General features: G+C 52.3%; 8 protein-coding genes across 8 annotated transcripts; 2 read left to right on the top strand and 6 right to left on the bottom strand.

Annotated features, from left to right (window-relative positions):
- Positions 1 to 563: 563 nt before the first annotated feature.
- On the top strand, positions 564 to 3,643 carry N7539_002537 (glucan endo-1-3-beta-glucosidase; the record flags this gene model as incomplete). Its single annotated transcript, XM_056932140.1, has 2 exons — positions 564 to 780; positions 852 to 3,643. The coding sequence occupies 2 exons, from the start codon at positions 564 to 566 to the stop codon at positions 3,641 to 3,643; spliced, it is 3,009 nt and encodes a 1,002-aa protein (XP_056792099.1).
- An 868-nt stretch (positions 3,644 to 4,511) lies between these two features.
- On the bottom strand, positions 4,512 to 5,993 carry N7539_002536 (uncharacterized protein; the record flags this gene model as incomplete). Its single annotated transcript, XM_056932139.1, has 2 exons — positions 4,512 to 4,753; positions 4,856 to 5,993. 2 exons carry the CDS (start codon positions 5,991 to 5,993, stop codon positions 4,512 to 4,514), a joined length of 1,380 nt encoding a protein of 459 aa, XP_056792098.1.
- A 1,073-nt stretch (positions 5,994 to 7,066) lies between these two features.
- Positions 7,067 to 7,942, bottom strand: N7539_002535 (lytic polysaccharide monooxygenase; the record flags this gene model as incomplete). Its single annotated transcript, XM_056932138.1, has 1 exon — positions 7,067 to 7,942. The coding sequence occupies one exon, from the start codon at positions 7,940 to 7,942 to the stop codon at positions 7,067 to 7,069; it is 876 nt and encodes a 291-aa protein (XP_056792097.1).
- Positions 7,943 to 9,719: 1,777 nt separating this feature from the next.
- Positions 9,720 to 11,452, bottom strand: N7539_002534 (VHS and GAT domain-containing protein; the record flags this gene model as incomplete). The annotated part of the gene is made up of 5 exons (XM_056932137.1): positions 9,720 to 10,342; positions 10,408 to 10,519; positions 10,622 to 10,996; positions 11,109 to 11,153; positions 11,231 to 11,452. 5 exons carry the CDS (start codon positions 11,450 to 11,452, stop codon positions 9,720 to 9,722), a joined length of 1,377 nt encoding a protein of 458 aa, XP_056792096.1.
- A 1,445-nt stretch (positions 11,453 to 12,897) lies between these two features.
- N7539_002533 (putative haloalkanoic acid dehalogenase) lies at positions 12,898 to 13,629 on the bottom strand (the record flags this gene model as incomplete). The annotated part of the gene is made up of 1 exon (XM_056932136.1): positions 12,898 to 13,629. One exon carries the CDS (start codon positions 13,627 to 13,629, stop codon positions 12,898 to 12,900), a length of 732 nt encoding a protein of 243 aa, XP_056792095.1.
- A 1,332-nt stretch (positions 13,630 to 14,961) lies between these two features.
- On the bottom strand, positions 14,962 to 15,920 carry rpl17 (60S ribosomal protein uL22; the record flags this gene model as incomplete). Its single annotated transcript, XM_056932135.1, has 3 exons — positions 14,962 to 15,117; positions 15,193 to 15,380; positions 15,668 to 15,920. The coding sequence occupies 3 exons, from the start codon at positions 15,918 to 15,920 to the stop codon at positions 14,962 to 14,964; spliced, it is 597 nt and encodes a 198-aa protein (XP_056792094.1).
- A 987-nt stretch (positions 15,921 to 16,907) lies between these two features.
- Positions 16,908 to 18,455, bottom strand: N7539_002531 (D-mandelate dehydrogenase-like dehydrogenase; the record flags this gene model as incomplete). The annotated part of the gene is made up of 7 exons (XM_056932134.1): positions 16,908 to 17,114; positions 17,192 to 17,473; positions 17,536 to 17,618; positions 17,708 to 17,939; positions 18,027 to 18,125; positions 18,202 to 18,303; positions 18,363 to 18,455. 7 exons carry the CDS (start codon positions 18,453 to 18,455, stop codon positions 16,908 to 16,910), a joined length of 1,098 nt encoding a protein of 365 aa, XP_056792093.1.
- Positions 18,456 to 19,304: 849 nt separating this feature from the next.
- N7539_002530 (NAD(P)-dependent alcohol dehydrogenase) lies at positions 19,305 to 20,596 on the top strand (the record flags this gene model as incomplete). The annotated part of the gene is made up of 2 exons (XM_056932133.1): positions 19,305 to 19,364; positions 19,430 to 20,596. 2 exons carry the CDS (start codon positions 19,305 to 19,307, stop codon positions 20,594 to 20,596), a joined length of 1,227 nt encoding a protein of 408 aa, XP_056792092.1.
- Positions 20,597 to 20,858: the final 262 nt, after the last annotated feature.

Below are 20,858 nucleotides of genomic sequence, written 5' to 3'. Positions count from 1 at the left end.
GAGAGAGCGTGCGGCCTGCAAACGAGACTAGATGAGGCTTTCTGTTTTTGTGTTAAATCGGTCATCTTGCTCCAATTTGGAGAGGTTTCCTTTTCCTCTGTTCGCATTGTTCTTGCCTGCATTGTGGCCGATCCCTCCTTTCTTTCTCTTCACTTCTCATTCTTTCTTCGTCCGTGGTGTTGCCTGGTGCATCGTACGGGGTCATTCCTTAACACCCATTGTTTTTCATTCAATCTTTGTTTGCAAGGTCGAATAAAAGCCCTCGCTAACAGCAACAAGAGCATTGTTTGACGATTAGATCGAAACTGCCTAGTCATTCGAGATTTCTGATTACCTCAAGACCTGAGCAGTCTCGTCAACTCCACGATAGCTCCTTCCTTGTCACACGCTCCCTTCTCAATACTTCATTCACGACTTTCCAGTCCTGGTGACTGAAACACGGTCTTTACAAAGATAGTGCCCAGTCGATCACCGTCTTACTATCTCTTGAGCAACATCTTCCGCTGCTGGCTCAGCGAATTCAAAAGTTGGATAAAATGACCAAATTTCAAAGTTCAATCATCATGTTCCTCGCACGATTCATTCTTCTGGTCGGACTTACCGCATCGTTCGTCAATGCGATACCCATGCACTCATCCTCAAGTACGCTAGATGTGTCCGTATCGAGGCGCGCTGGCTCAAGCTACTGGGTGGGTGACATCAAGCGACAGGGAACCGTTCCATTCGGCAAGTCCGCCGACTACAAGATCTTCCGAAATGTGAAGGATTTTGGCGCCAAAGGTATGTCTTTTCTCGGGAACGCCGCTACCAGACAAATTGTAATGGCAGATCGCTGACAAGAGGACCTATAGGTGATGGATCTACCGATGACACAGCCGCGATTAACGAGGCCATCTCGTCCGGTGGTCGGTGTGGAAAAGGCTGCGATTCGTCGACAATCACACCTGCCCTTGTCTACTTCCCTCCTGGAACTTATGTTGTGTCCAAGCCCATCATTCAGTACTACTATACCCAGATCGTTGGCGATGCGGTGAACCTGCCCGTCATCAAAGCCGCCGCCTCCTTTGCCGGCATGGCTGTCATCGATTCCGACCCCTACGAGAATGACGGTGCCAGCTGGTACACCAACCAGAACAACTTCTTCCGCGCCGTTCGTAATCTTGTCATCGATCTCACTGCAATGCCTGCCAGTGCCGGTGCCGGTATTCATTGGCAGGTCGGTCAGGCTACTAGCTTGCAGAACATTCGGTTTGAGATGATCAAGGGCGGCGGAGCGGCCAACAAACAGCAGGGTGTATTCATGGATAACGGTTCAGGCGGTTTCATGTCCGATCTCACTTTCAATGGCGGCAACTACGGCATGTTCCTTGGCAATCAGCAGTTCACAACTCGCAACTTGATCTTCAATGGCTGCCAGACGGCGATCTTCATGAACTGGAACTGGGCTTGGACGTTCAAGTCGCTGAGCATCAACGACTGCCAGGTTGGTCTGAACATGTCAAACTCCCCGTCCAATCAGACCGTTGGGTCTGTCATGATGCTGGACAGCAAGTTCAAGAACACCCCCACTGGAATTGTCACTGCCTGGACGCAGAAGAGCATCCCTGTTGGTGGTGGCACTCTCGTTCTGGATAATGTGGACTTCTCCGGCTCCAAGGTTGCCGTCGCTGGCTACACGGGAGATACCATCCTCGCTGGCGGCACCTTTGTCCAGAGCTGGGCGCAAGGCAATACCTACTCTCCTTCTACCCCTGTTGCCAAGCGGGCTTTGAGTTCTGGCGCTGGCAGCAATGAAGGCCAAACTTCGGGCATCAATGACAGTCCCAAGGCTGCCACTGGAAGCGACGGTGTAGGTGCCGCCGAAACAGTGACGGTTATTCAGACTGTGGTCGAGACTGTCACGGCTTGCTCCCAGAGAATAAGTGCTGGCACTTTGGCTCCTCAGCCCGCTCCAAGCTCCAAGCCCCCATCTGTTCCTATTCTGCCCTCAGATGCTGGGTCAGGTAATCGTATCGGCCCCATTACGTCTATCCCTGGACCCACGGCCTCCGGTGTGCCTGGCATCGTCAACAGCTTGCTTTCCCTGCTTACCGGACCTCTCGGGGGATCGAGCGCCGTCTCTGGCCCTACGAGCCTCCCCGAGACTACCAACCCCGACTTGGAAACGCCAGAGCCTACCCAAGCATCGTCGCCTGCTCAAAGCCCTGCAGCTGCACCAACTGCTGACGTCTCTAGCGTGATCCAATCCCAACCCAGCCCCATGTCCTCTTCTGATCCCGCTGCATCCAGCCAACCTTCCTTCACTATGGCAGTCCCCGGCGCTAGTCAGCCCGCTGCTACCCCTAGTAGCCCAAGTGGAGGCTCGTCACATGGAAGTAACTCAGGCTCTTGCAGCAACAAAGACAGCACCCAGGCGCTCGCTGCCGCCCGCACACAGGGCAATATGAAGGCCAGCGTCAAACCCGCCGGACTTCTCAGCAACGGAGTTGTCTTTGAACGATCAAAGCCTCTCTATGAAACGGTTCCTGCGTCTTCCTTCGTCAGCGTGAAGTCTGCTGGTGCCAAGGGTGATGGAGTCTCTGATGATACTGCTGCGCTTCAGAAAATTCTCGACAGCGCCACATCTGATCAGATTGTCTACTTTGACCACGGTGCCTACGTGATCACTTCGACACTGAAGGTGCCCAAGGACATCAAGATTACTGGTGAGATCTGGCCCATGATTATGGCGAACGGTCCGAAATTCCAAGATGAAAATAACCCCGTCCCCGCCGTCCAAATCGGTCAGAAGGGCGACGTTGGATCCGTCGAATTGAGTGATCTGATCATTACCACCAAGGGTGCCGCTCCCGGTGCTATTCTCATGGAGTGGAACGTGGCTGCGGCCTCGCAAGGATCTACTGGCATGTGGGATGTTCACGTTCGCATTGGTGGAGCCGCGGGCACTGGTCTTCAAAGTGACACTTGTCCCAAGACACCCGAGAAGCAAACCACTCCCAAGCCTGAGTGTATTGCTGCTTTCATGCTCCTGCATATCACCGAGCAAGCCAGCGCATACATTGAGAATGCATGGATGTGGACTGCGGATCACGAGCTCGACCGCACGGATTTCTCTCAGATCAACGTGTACACCGGGCGCGGTGTTTTGATCGAGTCTAAGGGACCAGTCTGGCTTTGGGGTACCGCCTCTGAGCATCATCAACTGTACAACTATCAGGTGACAAATGCGGCCAATGTTTTCATGGGCTTGATTCAAACGGAGACTCCTTATTACCAGTCCAACCCAACCGCCCTTGTTCCCTTTACACCCCAGAAGTCCTGGAATGATCCAGACTTTTCGACGTGTACGACCGCTTCTTGCAAGAAATCGTGGGGGCTGCGAGTCGTGAACACGTCCGACTTGTTCGTGTATGGCGCCGGCTTGTACAGCTTCTTCGACAACTACGCGCAGAGCTGTCTCAACTCCGAAGACTGCCAGGAGAACATGGTTGAGGTTGACTGTTCCAAAGTCCACATCTACGGTCTGAACACCAAGGCCTCCGTGAACATGGTGACCTCGTCGTCGGGCCAGAGCCTTGTTCAACAGAAGCCAAACCGAAGCAACTTTTGCTCCACCATCGCACTGTTTGAACAGACAGCCTAGAGCAACGTTGCATCCAGACTCGAATTTTCTAGGCCGTCGAAGGTTCGATTCCTTTGGCCTCCTGCCTCTTCCCCCTTCCTCTCATCACTTTTGTCGTTCACATTCTTTCTTGATACCTGATCATGTAATGGTTCGTTCCGCATTACCTCGATCACTTTTTCCATTCTTCATTTCCTTTTCTTCTTTCTCGTTTTCTGGCTTTCTCTACGCCTTACTGTTGGACTCTCTGTTACCATGCATTGAGGACGACGCATCTTCGATAGATACCTAGGATAGCTTTCATCGGCGAACAAGACACCAATTTATGAATAGACTGAATGACCCCTCAAGTGATACTCGGCCAGGTTCCCGGCGACCATAACCAGCATACGTAGATTTTCCAATGTAATAATTGCTCGTCCTGAAGCCAACAACGAGAGATATGCACGACATTGCAAGTATGGAAGCATCTCGATCAGCCGGAGAACACCCCAATCTACTCAATGTGAGAGCTCAAAATCATGTACGCCTATTCTGGATGAAAGCAGACAAAATTATCGTTGGCGTCCGCCATATTCTGAATTTACTCTTGACGGGGTTGGATAGAGTATAAGAGCGATGTTACACATTCATGATTAAACAACCCTGTCAGGAGCCCCTTGACAACGTCCAGAAAGAGACTTATCGACCGGGGAGATTGGATTCGAATACTGCTGGTGTTGTTTTTTTTTTTTTTTCTCGCTCATCTAGTTTTCGGTCTGCGCCTGCGCTCGGTAGATTTATGAGAGCTATGGACGTGAAGACAATATGACGGCAGGGGGGGGGGGGGGGGGGGGGGAGCAAGTATCACATGTCGCGCTTGAGGTGTAGGTATTTTCAGGGTCCTGTTTTACAGCTCCTTCTTTAAGAAATGTTCCGGTTTGTGGGTGGTTTCGTAATCGACGTGGACGTAGGCACGCTCTACATCGGGTAGGGACTCGAGCTTCATCTGTAGTTCCTCGGCTACGTCGTGGGTAGTACGCAGTGAGGCGGAGTCATCCATGACAATGTCCACTTCGACGACGAGTCGAGGGCCGGAGGTGTAAGCGCGGACGGTGTCGATTGCAGTGATGAAGGGGGAGTGGGTCATTGCTGTAAGGTTGAATTATTAGTACGGTGGCCTACCTTTCGAGAACAGGAAGACTCCCGTGCATGAAAGACAAAGACGGGAATGACGGGGGTGGGTCAACGTACAGATATATGTGATGAGTTGTTGCATCTTCGTATCGGCAGTGACACCAACGAGTAATTGGAACTCGCCATATGCCGAATGTAACCAGAGACCGCTCACCAAGACAGATAGCAGGATGGCACCCATGGGATCAATCCACCAGCGCACCTTGGAACCGAGAAGGGAGGTCGCAAGACCGGATCCGTTGATCAGCAAATCGTTGCGATGATCCTCCCAGAGAATTCGGATCTGGGAGACTTGGTCACGCAGGGCAAAACAAAAGATGAACAAGGCCAGCTTGGTCACGAACGCGACAGCCACTGCAATGATCGAAGGCAGATGGAATGAGGAGGTGAGGGTATCCGAGCCGGCGACGATTTCGCGGATGGAGAAAGCGATGATGATAAAGGACACGGCAGTCATCAGGAAGCAAAAGCAGATATTTCCAGCAGTCTCGATTCGAGCCTTTCCAGCAGGGAACTTCCGAGGATCAACGCGATTCACGGCCTTGTTGCAAAGCAAGAGGGTCAAATTGGACATGGGGTCGAAAATCGCGTCGGCCATGGTCGTGAACAATGAAAGCGATCCTGAAGACGCAGCACCGTACACTTGAACCACACAGAGGATGATGTTGGCCGCGAAACTGCCATACACAGCAATCTTGTACTTGACGCTGTTCTCGGAGTTGAGCTCCCGTGCAGCACGCACGTGTTCCTCCACAGGACGAAGCAACCGCTCAATATTCTCATTCTGTTCCTCGTAGAAGCCCTGCAATTTACGCGCCACGAGTGCATTCTTGCCCTTGGCCCCAGTCTCTCGCACCAATTCCATCATGCGAGTCCCATCTCTATCGCGCTTCCGGCCAATATTGGCCTTGATCTGGCGGATTTCCTCGTCGGTCTTCAGCTTCGAGGCGAGTTGGAAGGGGTCGGTTTCGGAGTCGTAGCGGGGAGGAGGCATGCCCTCCTCATCGGCAGAAACGTGACGATGTTGCTGCTGAGCCATCTTGGGGTCTTCAGCCTCTACGCCTGTAGAGGTGCCTTCGTCGTAGGCGCAAGAGGCCAAACGCTCCGAGCGATGTGATGGATGAGGCGAGCCAACCGTCATATGCTGGAAGGGATGGGGGTGATTGGAGATACTGTTTCGAATATGCTCCTCCATCGTGACTGTTGGACTTCCAGGACAGGAAGATTGATTAGATTAGGGTAAGGTTTGAAAGTAGCGAACAGCAATGAAAAAGCTGGGATGAAGGGGAGGAAAAAAGCAAGCAACGCAATCAAAATGTGCTGAAGAAAGGCTGCGCGGGCGCAGAAAGTGGAGAGCGACGCATCTGATAAGAGATCGGTGCAGACTGCAGATCAGTAGCTGTACATGTGGTAGTGTGCAATTTACCCGGCTGTGACTTGTAGTGGTACATTGTCCGGAACGGCAATTGTTCGTGCAGTTCCGACGGGTGGGAGGTGCACCAAGGAAGCCAAGACCGAAGATTGGCTTGGCCCAAGGGGGCTGTGCTGGCAAAAGCAGGCCAGTACCGAGCAGCTGCTATTGACACGCACCTCTGGCGTGGATTTCCATGGCAAGTGTGGCGTCAACGTGCCAAAGGCTGTACTGGTACGAGGCCAGTTTGTTGGAGGTACATTCTCCGCGAAATAAGCCAAGGTGAGATTACAAGTGGCACACCTCCAAAAATGCCTCAATTGAAACCCATAGACTAGCTTTGAACTCATATAAGTGAATTGACCTAGCCTATGAGCACAGAGCCTCATCGAGCTACAATGCGAGATCCTCCGCCCAGTAATTTCCTCCAGTGTTGGAAAAGGAAATGTACCATTGATTCGACCTACGCGAGTGCTGGACATTCTTGTGAGGGCTTAGTACCGTAGGTGGCGGCATTTCATCACATGGGAGTTGGATTGATAGCACGGCTGTTATTGATACTTTTACAGTTGGGCTTGGTATAATGGCTGTCTGCGAGCAGTCTCAGGAATCTGCGGTGGAGACAGTGCAAGAAAGGTTCTATCTAGTTTCTTTTCTCTTTTTCTGGGAAAACGGTTGCATAAAGTTAATCTCACTTTGATTCGATTTGAAATTGAAAGTCTATAGGTAAGCTCTCAACGAAGTAATCGCCTGTGGCCCTCCATTGAGCCAGTGGACATGCAAATCTTCCAGGCAGAAGAGATCGATCCACATCGGAACTTGTCAGATCCAGCGGAGCCTCAGTCCACTCAAGCTACTTAGTTACCGGCAAGGTACTGGAAGACAGCACGGACGTATTCGAGGGTGTCCTGAGCAGAGCCAGTGGGGATGCCACTGGCAGCGGTGCCAGCACCGTTAGAGGAGGAAGAGGAACCGCTGTTGGAGCCAGCAGCCTGGGTAGGGGTGGTACCCTGACGAGCCTGGGTGGCAAGAGTGGTCAGAGGCTGAACGGAAGCCGAAGAAGACTGGACAGCAGCGGTGGTGGTCTTTGCGGTAGCGGGCATGGAGGTGGTCGAGCCGGAGGAGCTGGAGCCGGAGCCAGAGGCAGAGCCACCGCCGACGGTGAAGTCAATGCAGGACTCATAGGTCTGGTCAATGGACTGGGCGTACCAGTACCACTGGAGAACACAGTTACCCGCGGTGGCACACTTGGAGGGCAGATCAGTGGGGAGGGTGACCTTGAAGCTGGTCTCGTCGGGCTTGACACCAGTGGCGGTAGAGGCGTACACGTCCCAGGAGATCAAAGGCTGACCGATCACAGAGTTGCTGGCAGTGTCGACAACGGAGACGTTGGCAACACCGGTGTGAGGGGCGCGGATGTCAACACCGAAGTCGATGGTCTGGCCGGCCTTGTAGGAGAAAACGTTGTCCTTGTTGTCATCGAACTTGTAACCCTTGCACAGCCAGATGTCACACTCGGCAGCGTTGTAGTCGTTCTGGGTGGCGGCGACCTGCAGTTCACCCTGGATGTTGCCATAGTTGTCGGACTGCTGGTTGATCTCGACCTGGTTACCGCAGGCAGCCTTCATGGCAGGACCGGGCATACGGGGCTGAGGGCTAGTGACGAAGCCGTGGCCGTGAACCAGAGGAAGAAGGGCCGCAAGGGCAGCAGTGGTGGCAGCGAAGCTCTTCATTTTGTGTGAGTGTGACTTTTGAGAACCAAAAGTGTTGATCCGATGGAAGTCAAGTAAAAGGTTTGATAGAAAGACAAGAGAATGAAGGGAAAGATCGATAAACCAGTATCGACTTTTGTTGAGTTGAAAAGTGAATGGATAGCACGTAGATGCTGCACGGTCTCGGACCGGAGGAAAAGAATGTATGAAGGTTAAGAGGGAGACAAGAAAGCTTGATGGATCAATGAAAAAGAAGAATCACCACCACCAGACCGGGCGCCGAGCCTTGATCTTATATGCTTGGATCAACCCTTTTACGGCCCGAACAGCATCATCGTACGGGGAGTGGAGGACATGACTGATATGCGTCCTCAATCAACCACAAACGACGATCCAACCCACAACATCCTCCTGACTTCACCTCCGGGTGAGAGCCGCTCATCCTCGGTCGAATTCCAAAGCCAGTAGTCCTCCTACCTCATCATACACCAGTAAATGAATCTAACGTTTCTCTGAAACACTAAATCCACAGTCCGACACGGGCCAGGATTCGAGGGGGCTACCTTGACAAGCCCTTGAACTGACCGGACATGTGAGGGCGGTGGCTAGACCAAGCTTTGGACGCAGGAGACGTTCGACTTTGTTGAAGTAGACCCTGCCAGCCGATTCATCGGAAGAAAATGCGAACCTGTCATCGGTGGTCGACGGATGAAGCTAAAGGCAAGCCCACTTTTACCTTGACTTCGGCGCCAAGACCGGATCCACGCGCCGAACTAAGACGCGGATAGTTTCAGGTTGATGGCAGCGCCGGCAGGGGCAAGATAGTCCTCGGTGGAAAAGGATGATTGACGGATAATATTTGCCGGTCGCTGTAAGCCCAGAAAGTTCAGAAGCACACAAGAGAGGAGCAGACTCTGGGAGACTCGTCAGACCATGTTAATATCGATCAAGTGGCAGTGACAGTGGATCCTGTCATGATGCTTGCTCCAAAACATCAATGTGCGGCTGCGCAATATCAGACCGACAGTTCCTACCCCAAAAGACCCTGGATAATTCGTATCGCGCCCCAGTCAGGTGGAGGAAACCTCTGCGGGATTCTTACATGCCTTCATTTTCCACAGCTTCGAGAGTCGTCGAGCTTTGTTCCGAGTTGCAAAGAACTGACATCTGAGGGTGGGGTTTCTGGATGAAACAGAGAACCTCCTCAGCGGTCCCGAAGGGGACCACTGCGAAACAGACCCAATGCTCACCGATGCGCGTTAGCTCAATTCACAATGTCCACGATAGAACGGAAGCATGCAGAACGGAGAGTCAAACCCATCAGACATCCTTCCTTTCCTGTAGTCCCTGGGCATCCCAAGTCGTTTAGATAGCGCAGATCGTTCACGATTGGTGTTCGAGTCCCAACCCTTTTGCAGGCTTCGAAACTTGTGAGTTGTACGGTTGACGGGCACTCTTCAGTCCAAATTTACGATCCTCCAAGTGGACATCTCATCAATACAACGAGTGAAGAGCGTACAGTGTACCGTACACTACAGCAGTAGATTACTAGATTACTAGATGGGGGTGAGTTACTGTAGAGGTGCAGAGTATACGGTGGAAGACAACGGATAATATGGTTGTTTAATAACACCTGGGGGATCAGGCCCTTCAAGACCCCCAATAAGGCATCTGGAACAGACCCGAGCCACAGTCGATGGCGTACATGTCAACAGAACAGAGTTTCAGTTCGCTTTAGGGTATCTTTTCACTTGTAAACCTTCGGTCTTCATCTCTTTACCGTCGACCAATCCATTCGTCAACGTTTCTGCTCCGTAAGCGGGGCCTGGACTCGCCCTTCGCTCGTGGCAGAGGCCGCAGCAGTCGCCTGTGGATGACGTCTTTCCGCATCCGAGTCACTCGCGGCATTTTCATCTGCAAATGGATTTTGGACCTCAAAATCGGCCGAGTTCCACTCGTACTGCACGGCTTTTCGACTTCTCGCGGTCGAGTGACTGGCGGACACTGCGGCGGGGAGCTCGACCCTGGGCGAGGATTGATCCTCGAGACATCTCGATATTGACGGCATGGACTGGAGCTCTGATGTCGGCCCCTTGGACGCAGACCCAACGGGTATAAACGTCGACGTTCCGCCTAGGCCACCCGACGCCATGCCATCGCTTCCCAGTGAAATTGGGCTACTGGGATTGGGGGTTGGGCTAGACGTGCCTCGAGCTTTACGCGCTTTCAACATAGCACGCTGCTGCCGTGACAAGGCGACGGAAATCTCGTCGTTGGTTTCGATCAAAGTCAAAAGGGTGTCCTCGTCAGGAGCTGGATTGGTGGAATGTATGTATCTCTGCAGGGTACGTGCGGATGATTGACATCGTTCAATGAATTCTTTGATCAATTCATTTCCATCCAGCTCGGCCGGGGAGTAGTCTGGACGAACTGTATCAGCAGCTTCGCCGAGTTCCGTGCTTCTTCGATGCGTGCCGCGAGTTCACCGGGGTTGGGTAGAGTTCTCGAGGGCCTTGGCAAGCGCATAGGCTGCCCCGCTTGATACTGGGCGGAGAAATTTGTGACCTGCGTCCCCGGTGGAACAGTATATCGCTGGACCTAAATTTTTCACCCGGTATCAGTTCCCATTTGGCCCGTTTTCTGTGATTTCCGTTGCCCTTTCGCAGTTGCAAAATGGCCGGGACGACAATCCACACTCACAAATTCCCTTGGTGACTTCGCCTTGATCTTGGCCCAAACCTGCAGCAGCATTTGAAGATCGTCGTCCTGGTACCGCGTCGCCTCAAGGTGCGCAAGGTACTCGCACAAGTAGTGCCGCACGTACCAGTCACGGCCATTGCGAAGCTGGTCTTTGATCACGTTACAGAACTTCTCGTCGAAGTTGATGGTGAAGCTGTGACCAGGGTTATCCCCCAGGATGCGCATCAGCATGAGGGCATTAAATTGAACGTGAGTTGGAGTGCTGTTCGGTGTCGAGAGGTATTTGCGAATCCGTTGGGCGGCTTCCCGGGCCGCTGTCGGACTGGACTCGGCGATCTCAACGATCCGAGGTAGATGGACGTATTCATTCCCCTGCTACTTGGAGGTGACGGCGACCGATGCCATCTGTCGTCAGCGAGATCTGCGAGTTCCTATGGGGAAGAGTCGGAATGGACGGGCGCGCGGCGAGTTTCAAGAGGCGGCGTACCTGACTCTGGCTATGTGGGGTGGTGTTGGATTCGCAAAATGCTTTCTACAGTGGGAAATTTTGCGCTATTAGTCTCGGACGCGAGGGGAAAGATGTGGTCAAATGAAGCATTGGGCTTGTACCATTTCTCGCAGTAGAAGTGTCTCTGGGGTATCATCGTGAGAGTCCTGCTCGCTTTCCACGCCGGGACCTGATGTGTAGATCAGCACTGTGTTGTCTTGACTCGGGTTGCGGGGGGAAGACACAATAGGGGTGACGGGAAGCTCAAGGGGCAATGAGGGGACGGTACTGGATCGGCGACTACTGCTGCTGAAGGAGCGCAAAAACCCCTTCATGGCCGGCATGGTTGCGGTATGCCTTTGGTAAGTACAATCGACGCCAAAAGCTCGGATGAGGTTGAGGAATGGAGGTCAACACAGCACTGGAGGATCAGGGGGAAGCCGAAGAGCCAGTCCCAGAGGGTGATTAGCGTGCCGTACAGGGAGACGTCTGCCGCCCAAGCGCAACAAAGTGACGGGGGATCCAGACTATTGGACGCGGACGGAGAAGTGACTCGTGAGTACACCAGACTCAAAATTGGGCAGAGTCAGCGACGTAGTCAGACGGCGGTCGTTCTGATCAAATAACCCGTCAGCTCGAGGGGGAGGAATTAAAGGCAGTCACATTACCAAGCCATCAAAGTCAGTCGACGTCAGCCTCCTCTTTGACTTTCTTTTCCCGACTGTTCTCGAGGGTATAGTTGGTCCGTGGTTGAAGATTGTCACGTCTTGGCGTTTGATGCGCCTACGTATCTCCGGCCAGAATTTGCCTCCTCGGACGGCGAGGGACACGTACAGTCTGTGCCTTGATGGCGCTCATCGATCGATTTCATGATGAGTAAAGCGATCTTCAACATGCTATGCGCTTGCGACGACCGCAGGCGTCAACCTCTTGATGGTCGGAGACAGCAAATCGAAGTCCAGCGATTTCATGTGGGCGATCTATCACGTGGATCGAGTACTTGGGTCCTGTGACTTGAGTGGTGCAAGTAGTACGATAGTGTCATCAATCATTAATGTACATACAGTATGGATGGATATTGTGAGCCAACGGAACCACCACTGCCATTTTCAACCCATCCCAATGCCCCACAGGTTCATCGAAGCTATTGATGGGAGAATTGATAGGAGTGACCGTATAACCTCTTGAGGTCTTGGCGAACTAGGTAGGGTTGGTGGTGTAGCATCGTCATCTCATAGTACTTGTTATACAGAGTAGTGCATATAGGTAGTCATACTATATGACTGCGGAGAAGAGTTCGATATGCATACCGACCGAAGGTTTAAACTCACCCAGGGTCAAAATTCTCGGCCCAATGAGGACCACGTCAAGACACACCCAGTAAGCCGATCGACGAATACGTTGTGGCTGAGACGAAGTTTACACCATCCGCTAAGCCTCCGCCGGTCTCCACATACTCGCCATCCAATGTCAAGCAATACTCTATGCGAGTAGATTCACACCGACTCGATGTATTGTAAATATTCAGAACGAACAACAAGAGACACTGAATGATACTATGGAGAATAGGATTGATATCATGCTCCAATTTGCGTCAATGCACACCAAGCAAGAATGGGTGCTACCTGACTAGGCTTTCTCTTATCGAGTGACTGATCGAATGGTCCAATCTTGAGGTATATTCTAGGCACCGGATATGCACCCTATACGTACCTTAGTAGGCAGCAACAATATTCTCTTCGCTCGCTTTCATCCACCGATCCCGTCTCACATGCCATTCAATTGAAAGTCACTCGTCGCGAGTCAAGGCATCCGCCATATCGCCCAAGGTCTCGAATCGCCAATCAAAGATCGCCTCCTCTGTGGAACAATTTCCCATCGTTGCCCCCGGCCTCTCAATCCAAACCGACCGAATCCCCACCTCCCTCGCCGGCCGATGATCGTGAAACTGCGACTGCGCCGTCTGTAAAATCTCCCCTGCTTTCACCCCAAACTCTCTCTCCACCGTCACCTTCATGTACTCGAAATTGCGCAAGTCCGGTTTATACGATCCCACATCCTGCGCCGTGATGATCCGATCAAAGCGGAACCCCCGCAGACTGCCTGCATTGGAACGCGCAAAGGACGCCCGGTCGACGTTCGACAGCACCACCAGCTTGAAGTGCTGGGAGAGCCGGTGCAGCGCGTCCACGGTATCGGGGAAGGCGGGCCAAGTACCGATGGATTCGCCGAAGCGCTGGTTGTCGGTTTCGCTGGGGGCAGGGAGGTCTAGTCGAGCTGCGAGTTGGGGATGGATGGTGGCGAGGAGGTCGGGGTACGGCATGTCCGGGGTGAGGCGTTGCTGCTCGCTTTCCAGCTCTTGGTAGATGGCGAGAAGATGTGCGCGGGAAAAGGTGTCGTCGTCATGGCTTCCCTTATTTGTGAGGAGGGGTTGGAGTGCGGCGAGGAGGCCCGTCTCCCAGTCGATGAGCGTGCCGTAGACGTCGAAGCAGAGGAGTCGATAGTCGGCGAGCCGCGACATCTTGGTGAGAGCTGGGAGCTGTGCAGTTGAATCCAGTTGACTCTGTAAATGAAGGAAACAGCGTGAGCGTGAATCCTAGCGCAACGCTTTACGTGCTAGGTACATGTCAAAAGGACTCCCGGCTAGCGCCTACCTGGCAAGTATATCCTCCGTAGATGGTCTGGTGGCTCAAAGCGCAGTCTAAAGTTTCAAGGATGGCGCTTTAGGTAGGTATACGAGTCTGATAGTCCTGCACGTATTTTGAGTTCCAACGAAGAGCTCACTGTCTACTATATATACCGATTTATATCCTCATCTCATTGCACTGGGCGTGCCAAACCGGCCGATCATCCCCTCAATGTAGCCGCATTGGGTGCCCGATGCTTATTTGCCGGATAGAGACACAACAGATTTAGCCGGTGTTGATCATCACTTTCTTACAACACGCTGCAAGTCTTTCCTTCGTCTGGAAAGGACGTTGAGTGAACATATCACTGTGCACATGACTCTATTTACTCGAGCCGGGCTTGGATTCGAGTTGTAATACTTTATGGTTAATGCTGTACCCGAAATGGGCTGGTCTCCGTCATGGATAGATAGCCTTTGGTTGACTGACAGGATCCCTTGGCAGAAGACCAAGACCATGAGGACAATAGCCGCGTAGGCACTGTAAAAGTCAGCAGTAGGCTTACTACGATTCCAGAGATTCAGGGTAGTTTAGACCTTGACCTGCGTAGATCAGCGGCAGTTGAAAAGAGCACCAAGCCAGCCGACGCCAATCGAACTAGACAGCGATCATTCTGGTCCAAATATTACCACTCAGTCGGAGAACACAAATATGAAGAAACGCCGTCTAGATCGTGAAACATGATAAATTTGGATAAGTGGATGGATCGAACGATTCCAGAATCATTGCGAATCCTTGGACACTGTCGATGAACGGAACCAGTCCATCTGGCCATGGCACATCTCCCAAGCTACAGTCCTACAACGGATTGAACCTCCAAGGCCGATCTCGCGGCGCTCCCGAGCACCCAGACATAAAAAGGGACAGCAACACCAATTCAATGAAGAAGAACCAAGGTTGATAATCATGATCGGACCGGAAGGTACACAAGGTTCATGATATCCGTTGATCCGGAGCGCCGCTGTTTGAACTTTTTTAATTTTGGTTCTCCTCCGGGGTCCTGGGTGCCATGACCGTAGAAAAAAAAATAATCTTGTATGATCCGGTATCATTTTCCGTTCCAACATACAGATGCGCAACAACTCCGGTCAATCCGATCCACCGCAAAATCCTTTTTCCACCAAGTCATCTCCTCTACCTTGCTCCCATTATGTTCGGCAATAAATTTATGCCTCGGTGAGAGCACGGCGGAGCTGAGAGCCGCGCTGGCGGGAAGAGAGACGAGTGGCCTTGAGGGAGGACTCGGGGGCCTTGGCGACCTCCTCGTTGGCCTCGGTGAGGATGAGCTCGATGTGGCAGGGGTTGGTCATGTAGGGGTTGATCTAGAGATGAGAAACGTTAGTTGACTGCCTCGTGGAGAATCTCGTGGCTCGAGTATCGAACGGGGAAAAACGTACACGACCGTGAGCACGGTAAGTGCGGCGGCGGCCCTTGGGAGCCTGGTTAACCTGGATGCGCTTGACAACCAGGGCGCTGGTGTCGAGACCCTTGATATCAGCGTTGGCCTCGGCGTTCTTGAGGAGGTCGATCAGGAACTCGGCGGACTTGACGGGCCAGCGGGCCTTGGAGACACCGAACTGCTTGCCTGAAGTGGTGGTTTCGTTAGTCGCAGATCTCCACCGGTCAATACGTCCACAACGAGAAGTCTTTGAGCGACAGCGGTGTCAAAATCCCAGCCAATCCTCCAGCATCCCTTTTCGACTTTCCACCGCAGAAACATCCAGTCGCAACTCCAAACTCTTTTTCTCCAAGCCTCCAGCCATGGATACGCAGCAAAACAATCCCTTTCATACCGTCCCTTGACACCATTGCCGCTCAATTTGATTTCCCGTAGTGTGGGCGCTTCGAATGAAATTTTCTCGAGTCACTCACCCTGGGCGGTGCGGCCAGTGGAGCCAGCGTAGCGGCGCATGGGAACAGCCATGGACTTCTTGGTGACGTTGTCGAGGTAGGTCAAGGCCTTCTGCAACTTCATGCCGTTGATAGCCTGAGCAGTCTCACGGGTGTTCTTGAAGCTGACACGCAGGTAAGAGCCCGCGCGCGCGGGCGCTCTTGGCATTCGGAATCTCCTGGGCGGCGTAACGGACCTGTAGAGCGAGAAAAGAAGACGGTCGTCAGCAATCATGGTGTGTCGATGAGGATCCAAAAGTTGTATGACAGCGGTGATCGGCGCATCTTCATGTTCGAGTTGATTTTGAAGGGATAGCGCTTTCGGGCTTCTTTTTGAGGATGTCCGTATGGCAATTCAAGAACGGGAATAGTCGATGCCATTTCAATGGGTTTCTGACGATGGGCATGGGGGTAGCACTCACCATCTTGAAGGAGTTGGCGAGGTTAAGGGGATGGTCCTCGGGAGTCGAATGGATGTTGTCGCTTTTCGTCGTCGACCGGCTAGCGCTAGTGTCCAACTGTGGTGCGGTTTTTTTCGCTCTTGGCACTCTGGCCCTAAGCGAACCCTAACGCTAGCCGCCTTTGGTGGAGAATTATGTAAGTGACTGTCACGTGCCCCAGCGGTAGGGAACCTTAGCTCCGCCGTTTCGAATATCATGCCTCAGGCAACGATAGCCGATGCATCGCGTTTGATTGATCTAATCCCCAAGGGACTCGGATTTAGATCCGTCTGAGGCATATTTGTTTAATGTGTCATGCACAATGAGTTGACTAATTGCGTATGATCCTGACAGCGAAATGTGGGCTGAGATGTTCGTTATGGTAGACCCAATCCTTCTTGTTACAACATTAGGTTTGTTGAAGTATCCGACTTGCTTTGTCCGAGAAATTGGCCTCGTGTGTAATTCGAGAGCCTACTGGCCTCTCTTGTCCACTCGACCTTCATTTATCCTCTATCCTTGATATCCATGGATGGATTTACTGCTTTTCACAACGACTGTCCATTTTCAATAGTTCCAGGCTTTTGGCAAATAAGGAAGAATCTTCTACTACTTGCCGCTATTGTTACTAACTTGGCCATGTAGACAACCCAGTCATGGCAAAAGCATGTGATTTCACAAGAAATTCGAACGTGTGTATATCCAAACCTGTCTAAATATGCGACCCACCTAAATCCCCATGAATCATGCATAGATTTCAAAGTACACCACTCAAGAAAGCTTCACTTCTTCTGTTCCGGAACCTGTGTAATCAACTCTCCCTTCTCCACCGCAGACTTGAGATTATTCAGAACCAGAATCTCCATCTCCTTTTGCGTCTCAAAGGTATTTGTACCAATGTGCGGGAGCAGCATGACCCGGGGGTTGCTCAACAGACCTGGATGAACTTTGGGCTCTTCTTCGTATACATCCAACCCGGCAGAGCGTACCTGTGAAATTATGAATTGTTAGAAATACTCAAGACTCAATTCTCAGCGTTTCCCGGCTGTGAGGGTGTGTTACTTACCTTGCCAGAATCCAGGGCAGTAACAAGCGCATCCTCATCAATCAGGGCGCCGCGGGCGGTATTAACAACCACAACACCATCCTTCATTTTACCAAACTCAGGTGCTCCAATGATGTGACGTGTTGACGCATTCAAGGCCAGGTTGAGACTCAGGACATCCGAATTGGCGAGAAGCTCGTCCAAGGATACATAGGTAGCGCCGGCTTCCAGGTCGGCAGGAAGTCGTGAGCGGTTGTGATATTGAATTTTCATGCCAAAGGCCTTGGCTCGGCTGGCCATTTCCTGTGAATTCGGGTCAGTGATTGTGACATCTATAAGTTCGAAGGTGATTGGCTCCGACTTACTCGTCCAATACCTCCCATGCCAAGGATTCCGAGGATTTTGCCCTGGGGATCATGGCCGGTGGTGGTTTGTCCATGCCATTTGCCTAGTACGGAGAGGAAGGTAAAATAAGTACAAGATGACTTTTGTGGGAGAAGGAGCAACGATTCCAGGCCCAATGCGTGAACGACGTACCTTCGCGGATAGCAGTAATGGGCACATATGCCTGGCGCAAAGCCCCGATCATCAAGAAAATCCCCAGATCTGCTGTTGCATTATTCACAGCCACGGGTGTACTTGAGACGGCAATGTTTCTCCGCGTGCACGCGGGAACGTCGATGTTATCATATCCGGCGCCATTGTGGCAAATATAGCGAATTGACTTGGGTAGGATTGAAAGCAGCTCTGCGTCAAAGTTGCCAGTAAACTATCATCATGAGTAGCGTACTGTTAGCCTGTGCTCTCTATCTTGTATGCAACTCAGTGGCCTTGGGTCCACATGTTCAGTCCTCACCTTGTTAGATGTGTTTGAACGGTAGATGGCCACGACATCGTCATAATGACCCGCTTTGCAATTCTCGATAAATTCTTGACGAGTGCCGCTGGGAAATTCCTGCGTCATGGTTCATGTAAGCTTGTCAGGTTCGCAACTTTGCAATCTCGCGGAGGAATAGGTGCCTCCAATTTACTTTTAAGGTGAGAATAGAGGAGAGAGCCTCCCACTCCGGGCGCGCGTGAGTAATGCCTCCGATGAGGAGCGCAGATTGTGAAGCAATCATATTGGAAGATTTCTGTAAGGCCGATGTATTAGCTATGGGACGGAAGGCCGTGAATGTAACGTGGCACCTACGACGATAGAGGATAGTGTTTGGTCGGAGGGAGACCTAGGAGAGATAGCGGATTCCAACAAGGAAAGACGAGCGGAGGCACGAGAGGCAGACATGTGCACTTATATATGGAATATAAATTCCAGCGAGAAGAGGACAAAAGAAAAAGAAAGCTTTACCGATAACCAGCAACTGAATTCCGCGATCAAAGCTTGAGCGGATCCCCCGCGCGCTAACAAGACATGGAGATGTGGTCATTCGGTGGGATTAGAGCGGGGACCCGGGGCTTCTGGTATTTGCCAGGTTCATTCATCGGGTATTCAATATCTTGGAAGGCAGTCTTATTGACATGGTCTGTAGGTACGACTGTTGCCTCTTGCTTGATAGTCCTCGGCCACTGACGAAGTTAACATCAGAGTCTGTAAGAGCTCAAATGATTCTGAATCCGAGGACACTGTCAAAACTAGTCCTCTGAAGATTCAACTCTATCTCCTAGGAGGTCTGGAACATCTTCCAAAAGGAACCATAAACAACCCCCCACTACTGTTGACAAGCGTGACCTCCCCCCCACGGGGGTCAACGTGGGGGTTGACCCCCGGCGTTTGGAAGCAGCCGAGGGGCAACTTCGGCAACTGAAGATTTCCTCTTTGACCGTGGCCCAGTCGTCCATCTGGAATCAAACGCCGAGATGCCCCGCGATGGGGTTCTCCGCTTGCGCGGGTTGATGCAAATGATGGTATCGACCGATGAAACTCCACACTCGTGACTGGCGAGTGACCCAAATGGCCAGGTCAGCAGTAGACTACTAAACTTGACTGATTGACTGCCAGTAGTGATGTTGCCGAGTCAGATGCCGTAACGAGTCTGAGTGCTTCTGGTGACAACAATAAAATAAAACTCATTTGTGGTCGTCCCTCCCACACATTTTTCGTCCTCCACGCATAAGATTGAATCTGCCGTTCGTCATGTCAACAGAAACATCAGCAACTGCGCTTGTCTTGCACGGCGCAAAGGATCTGCGTCTGGTAAGCTTCCCTTCTGGAATTCCAATTGCAGTCAATCACCCGACATTAACAAGCGACTGTACCAGGAAACACGCACTGTCCCAGCTCCAACCGGCGCAGATCTCCAAGTTGCCGTGACCGCCACAGGTCTCTGTGGCTCCGATCTACACTACTACTCCCACGGCCGCAATGGCGACTTTGTCGTCCGCGAGCCCATGTGTCTGGGCCACGAATCCGCCGGCGTAGTCACCGCCGTCGGGCCCGAAGTAGGGGCCGGCTTCAAGGTTGGCGACCGAGTTGCCCTTGAAGTAGGCCTGCCCTGTCGACAATGTGCCTTTTGCAAGAACGGCCGATACAACATCTGCAAGAAGATGCGCTTCCGTAGCAGTGCAAAGACCTTCCCTCACCTCGATGGAACGCTCATGGCACGTACCAATCACCCCGCCGCCATGTGTCACGCTTTGCCCGATACTGTGTCCGATGCGGGCGGTGCCCTCGTCGAACCGCTGGCTGTCTGCCTTCACGCGATCCGTCGCTCTCATCCACCGACAAAGGAGGAGGTAGCCCTATCGAACGCCGCAGGCGAAGGTACTGCGGCACTGGTGTTTGGTGCTGGCGCCATCGGTCTCTTGGTTGCTTCGGCGCTGGCCGTCTCAGAGAACTTCGAGTCAATCGTGGTAGCCGACATTGACGCTTCACGACTGGAAATTGCAGCCTCGCTGGGTCTGGGGCTCAAGACAGCGCTCATCCCCCGCGCAGACCCCTCCAGCCCCGCCCCACCTCCCAAGGACGCGCCCCACGCCGAACAGATTGCCTGGGCATTGACGAATGCACAGGGTGTTGCCGCTTCTTTGGTGCAAGCAGCACAAAAGGACGGTATGCCACCCGTATCAGGCTTCAGCCGTGTCTATGACTGCACGGGTGTCCCGGCCTGTGTCCAGGCGGGTATCTATGCATCCGAGCCCGGTGGTGTGCTTGTCCAGATTGGCATGGGTAATCCCATCCAGACGTTGCCTGTGGGTGCGGCTGCTCTGCGCGAGGTTGATATTATCGGCGTGTTCCGCTACGATGGCTATGCGTATCCGGCTGCTATTAGCCTGTTGGGGAGTGGCAAGCTGAAGACCACCGAGGAAAAGGTCGTCACACACCGGTTGCCGTTGGAGGAGGGTGAGCGCGCATTCATTCTCGCTGGAAAGGGTGTGGACGAAGACGGGAGGCCCGTTGTGAAGGTGGTCATTGAGAATAAGGTCTAACAGGGAGGTCAAAATGGAGTTGAAATAGTATTATCTAAGATAGCGATGACGATAACGACGGTGAGGATTGTGTGAAGAATACCCGGTGGGAAAGATCTTTTTGATGAAGAACTTGACGAGAAATATGTGTACATGATTTGGTTTTATTTGCTCTCGACACAACCAACTCGGCATTGTATCCGTCGACAGTGGTCAATATGCCATCCCTGGTGATCTGCAGTACACAAATGGCATCATCCCTTTCCATAATTAATTCCTTCCC

Source organism: Penicillium diatomitis, assembly GCF_028827545.1.
Source record: "Penicillium diatomitis strain IBT 30728 chromosome Unknown utg000003l_segment0_segment0, whole genome shotgun sequence".
NCBI classification, from domain to species: Eukaryota; Fungi; Ascomycota; class Eurotiomycetes; order Eurotiales; family Aspergillaceae; genus Penicillium; species Penicillium diatomitis.
Note: the sequence above shows the minus strand (reverse complement) of the source record. Positions and strands in the feature narration are given on the sequence as shown.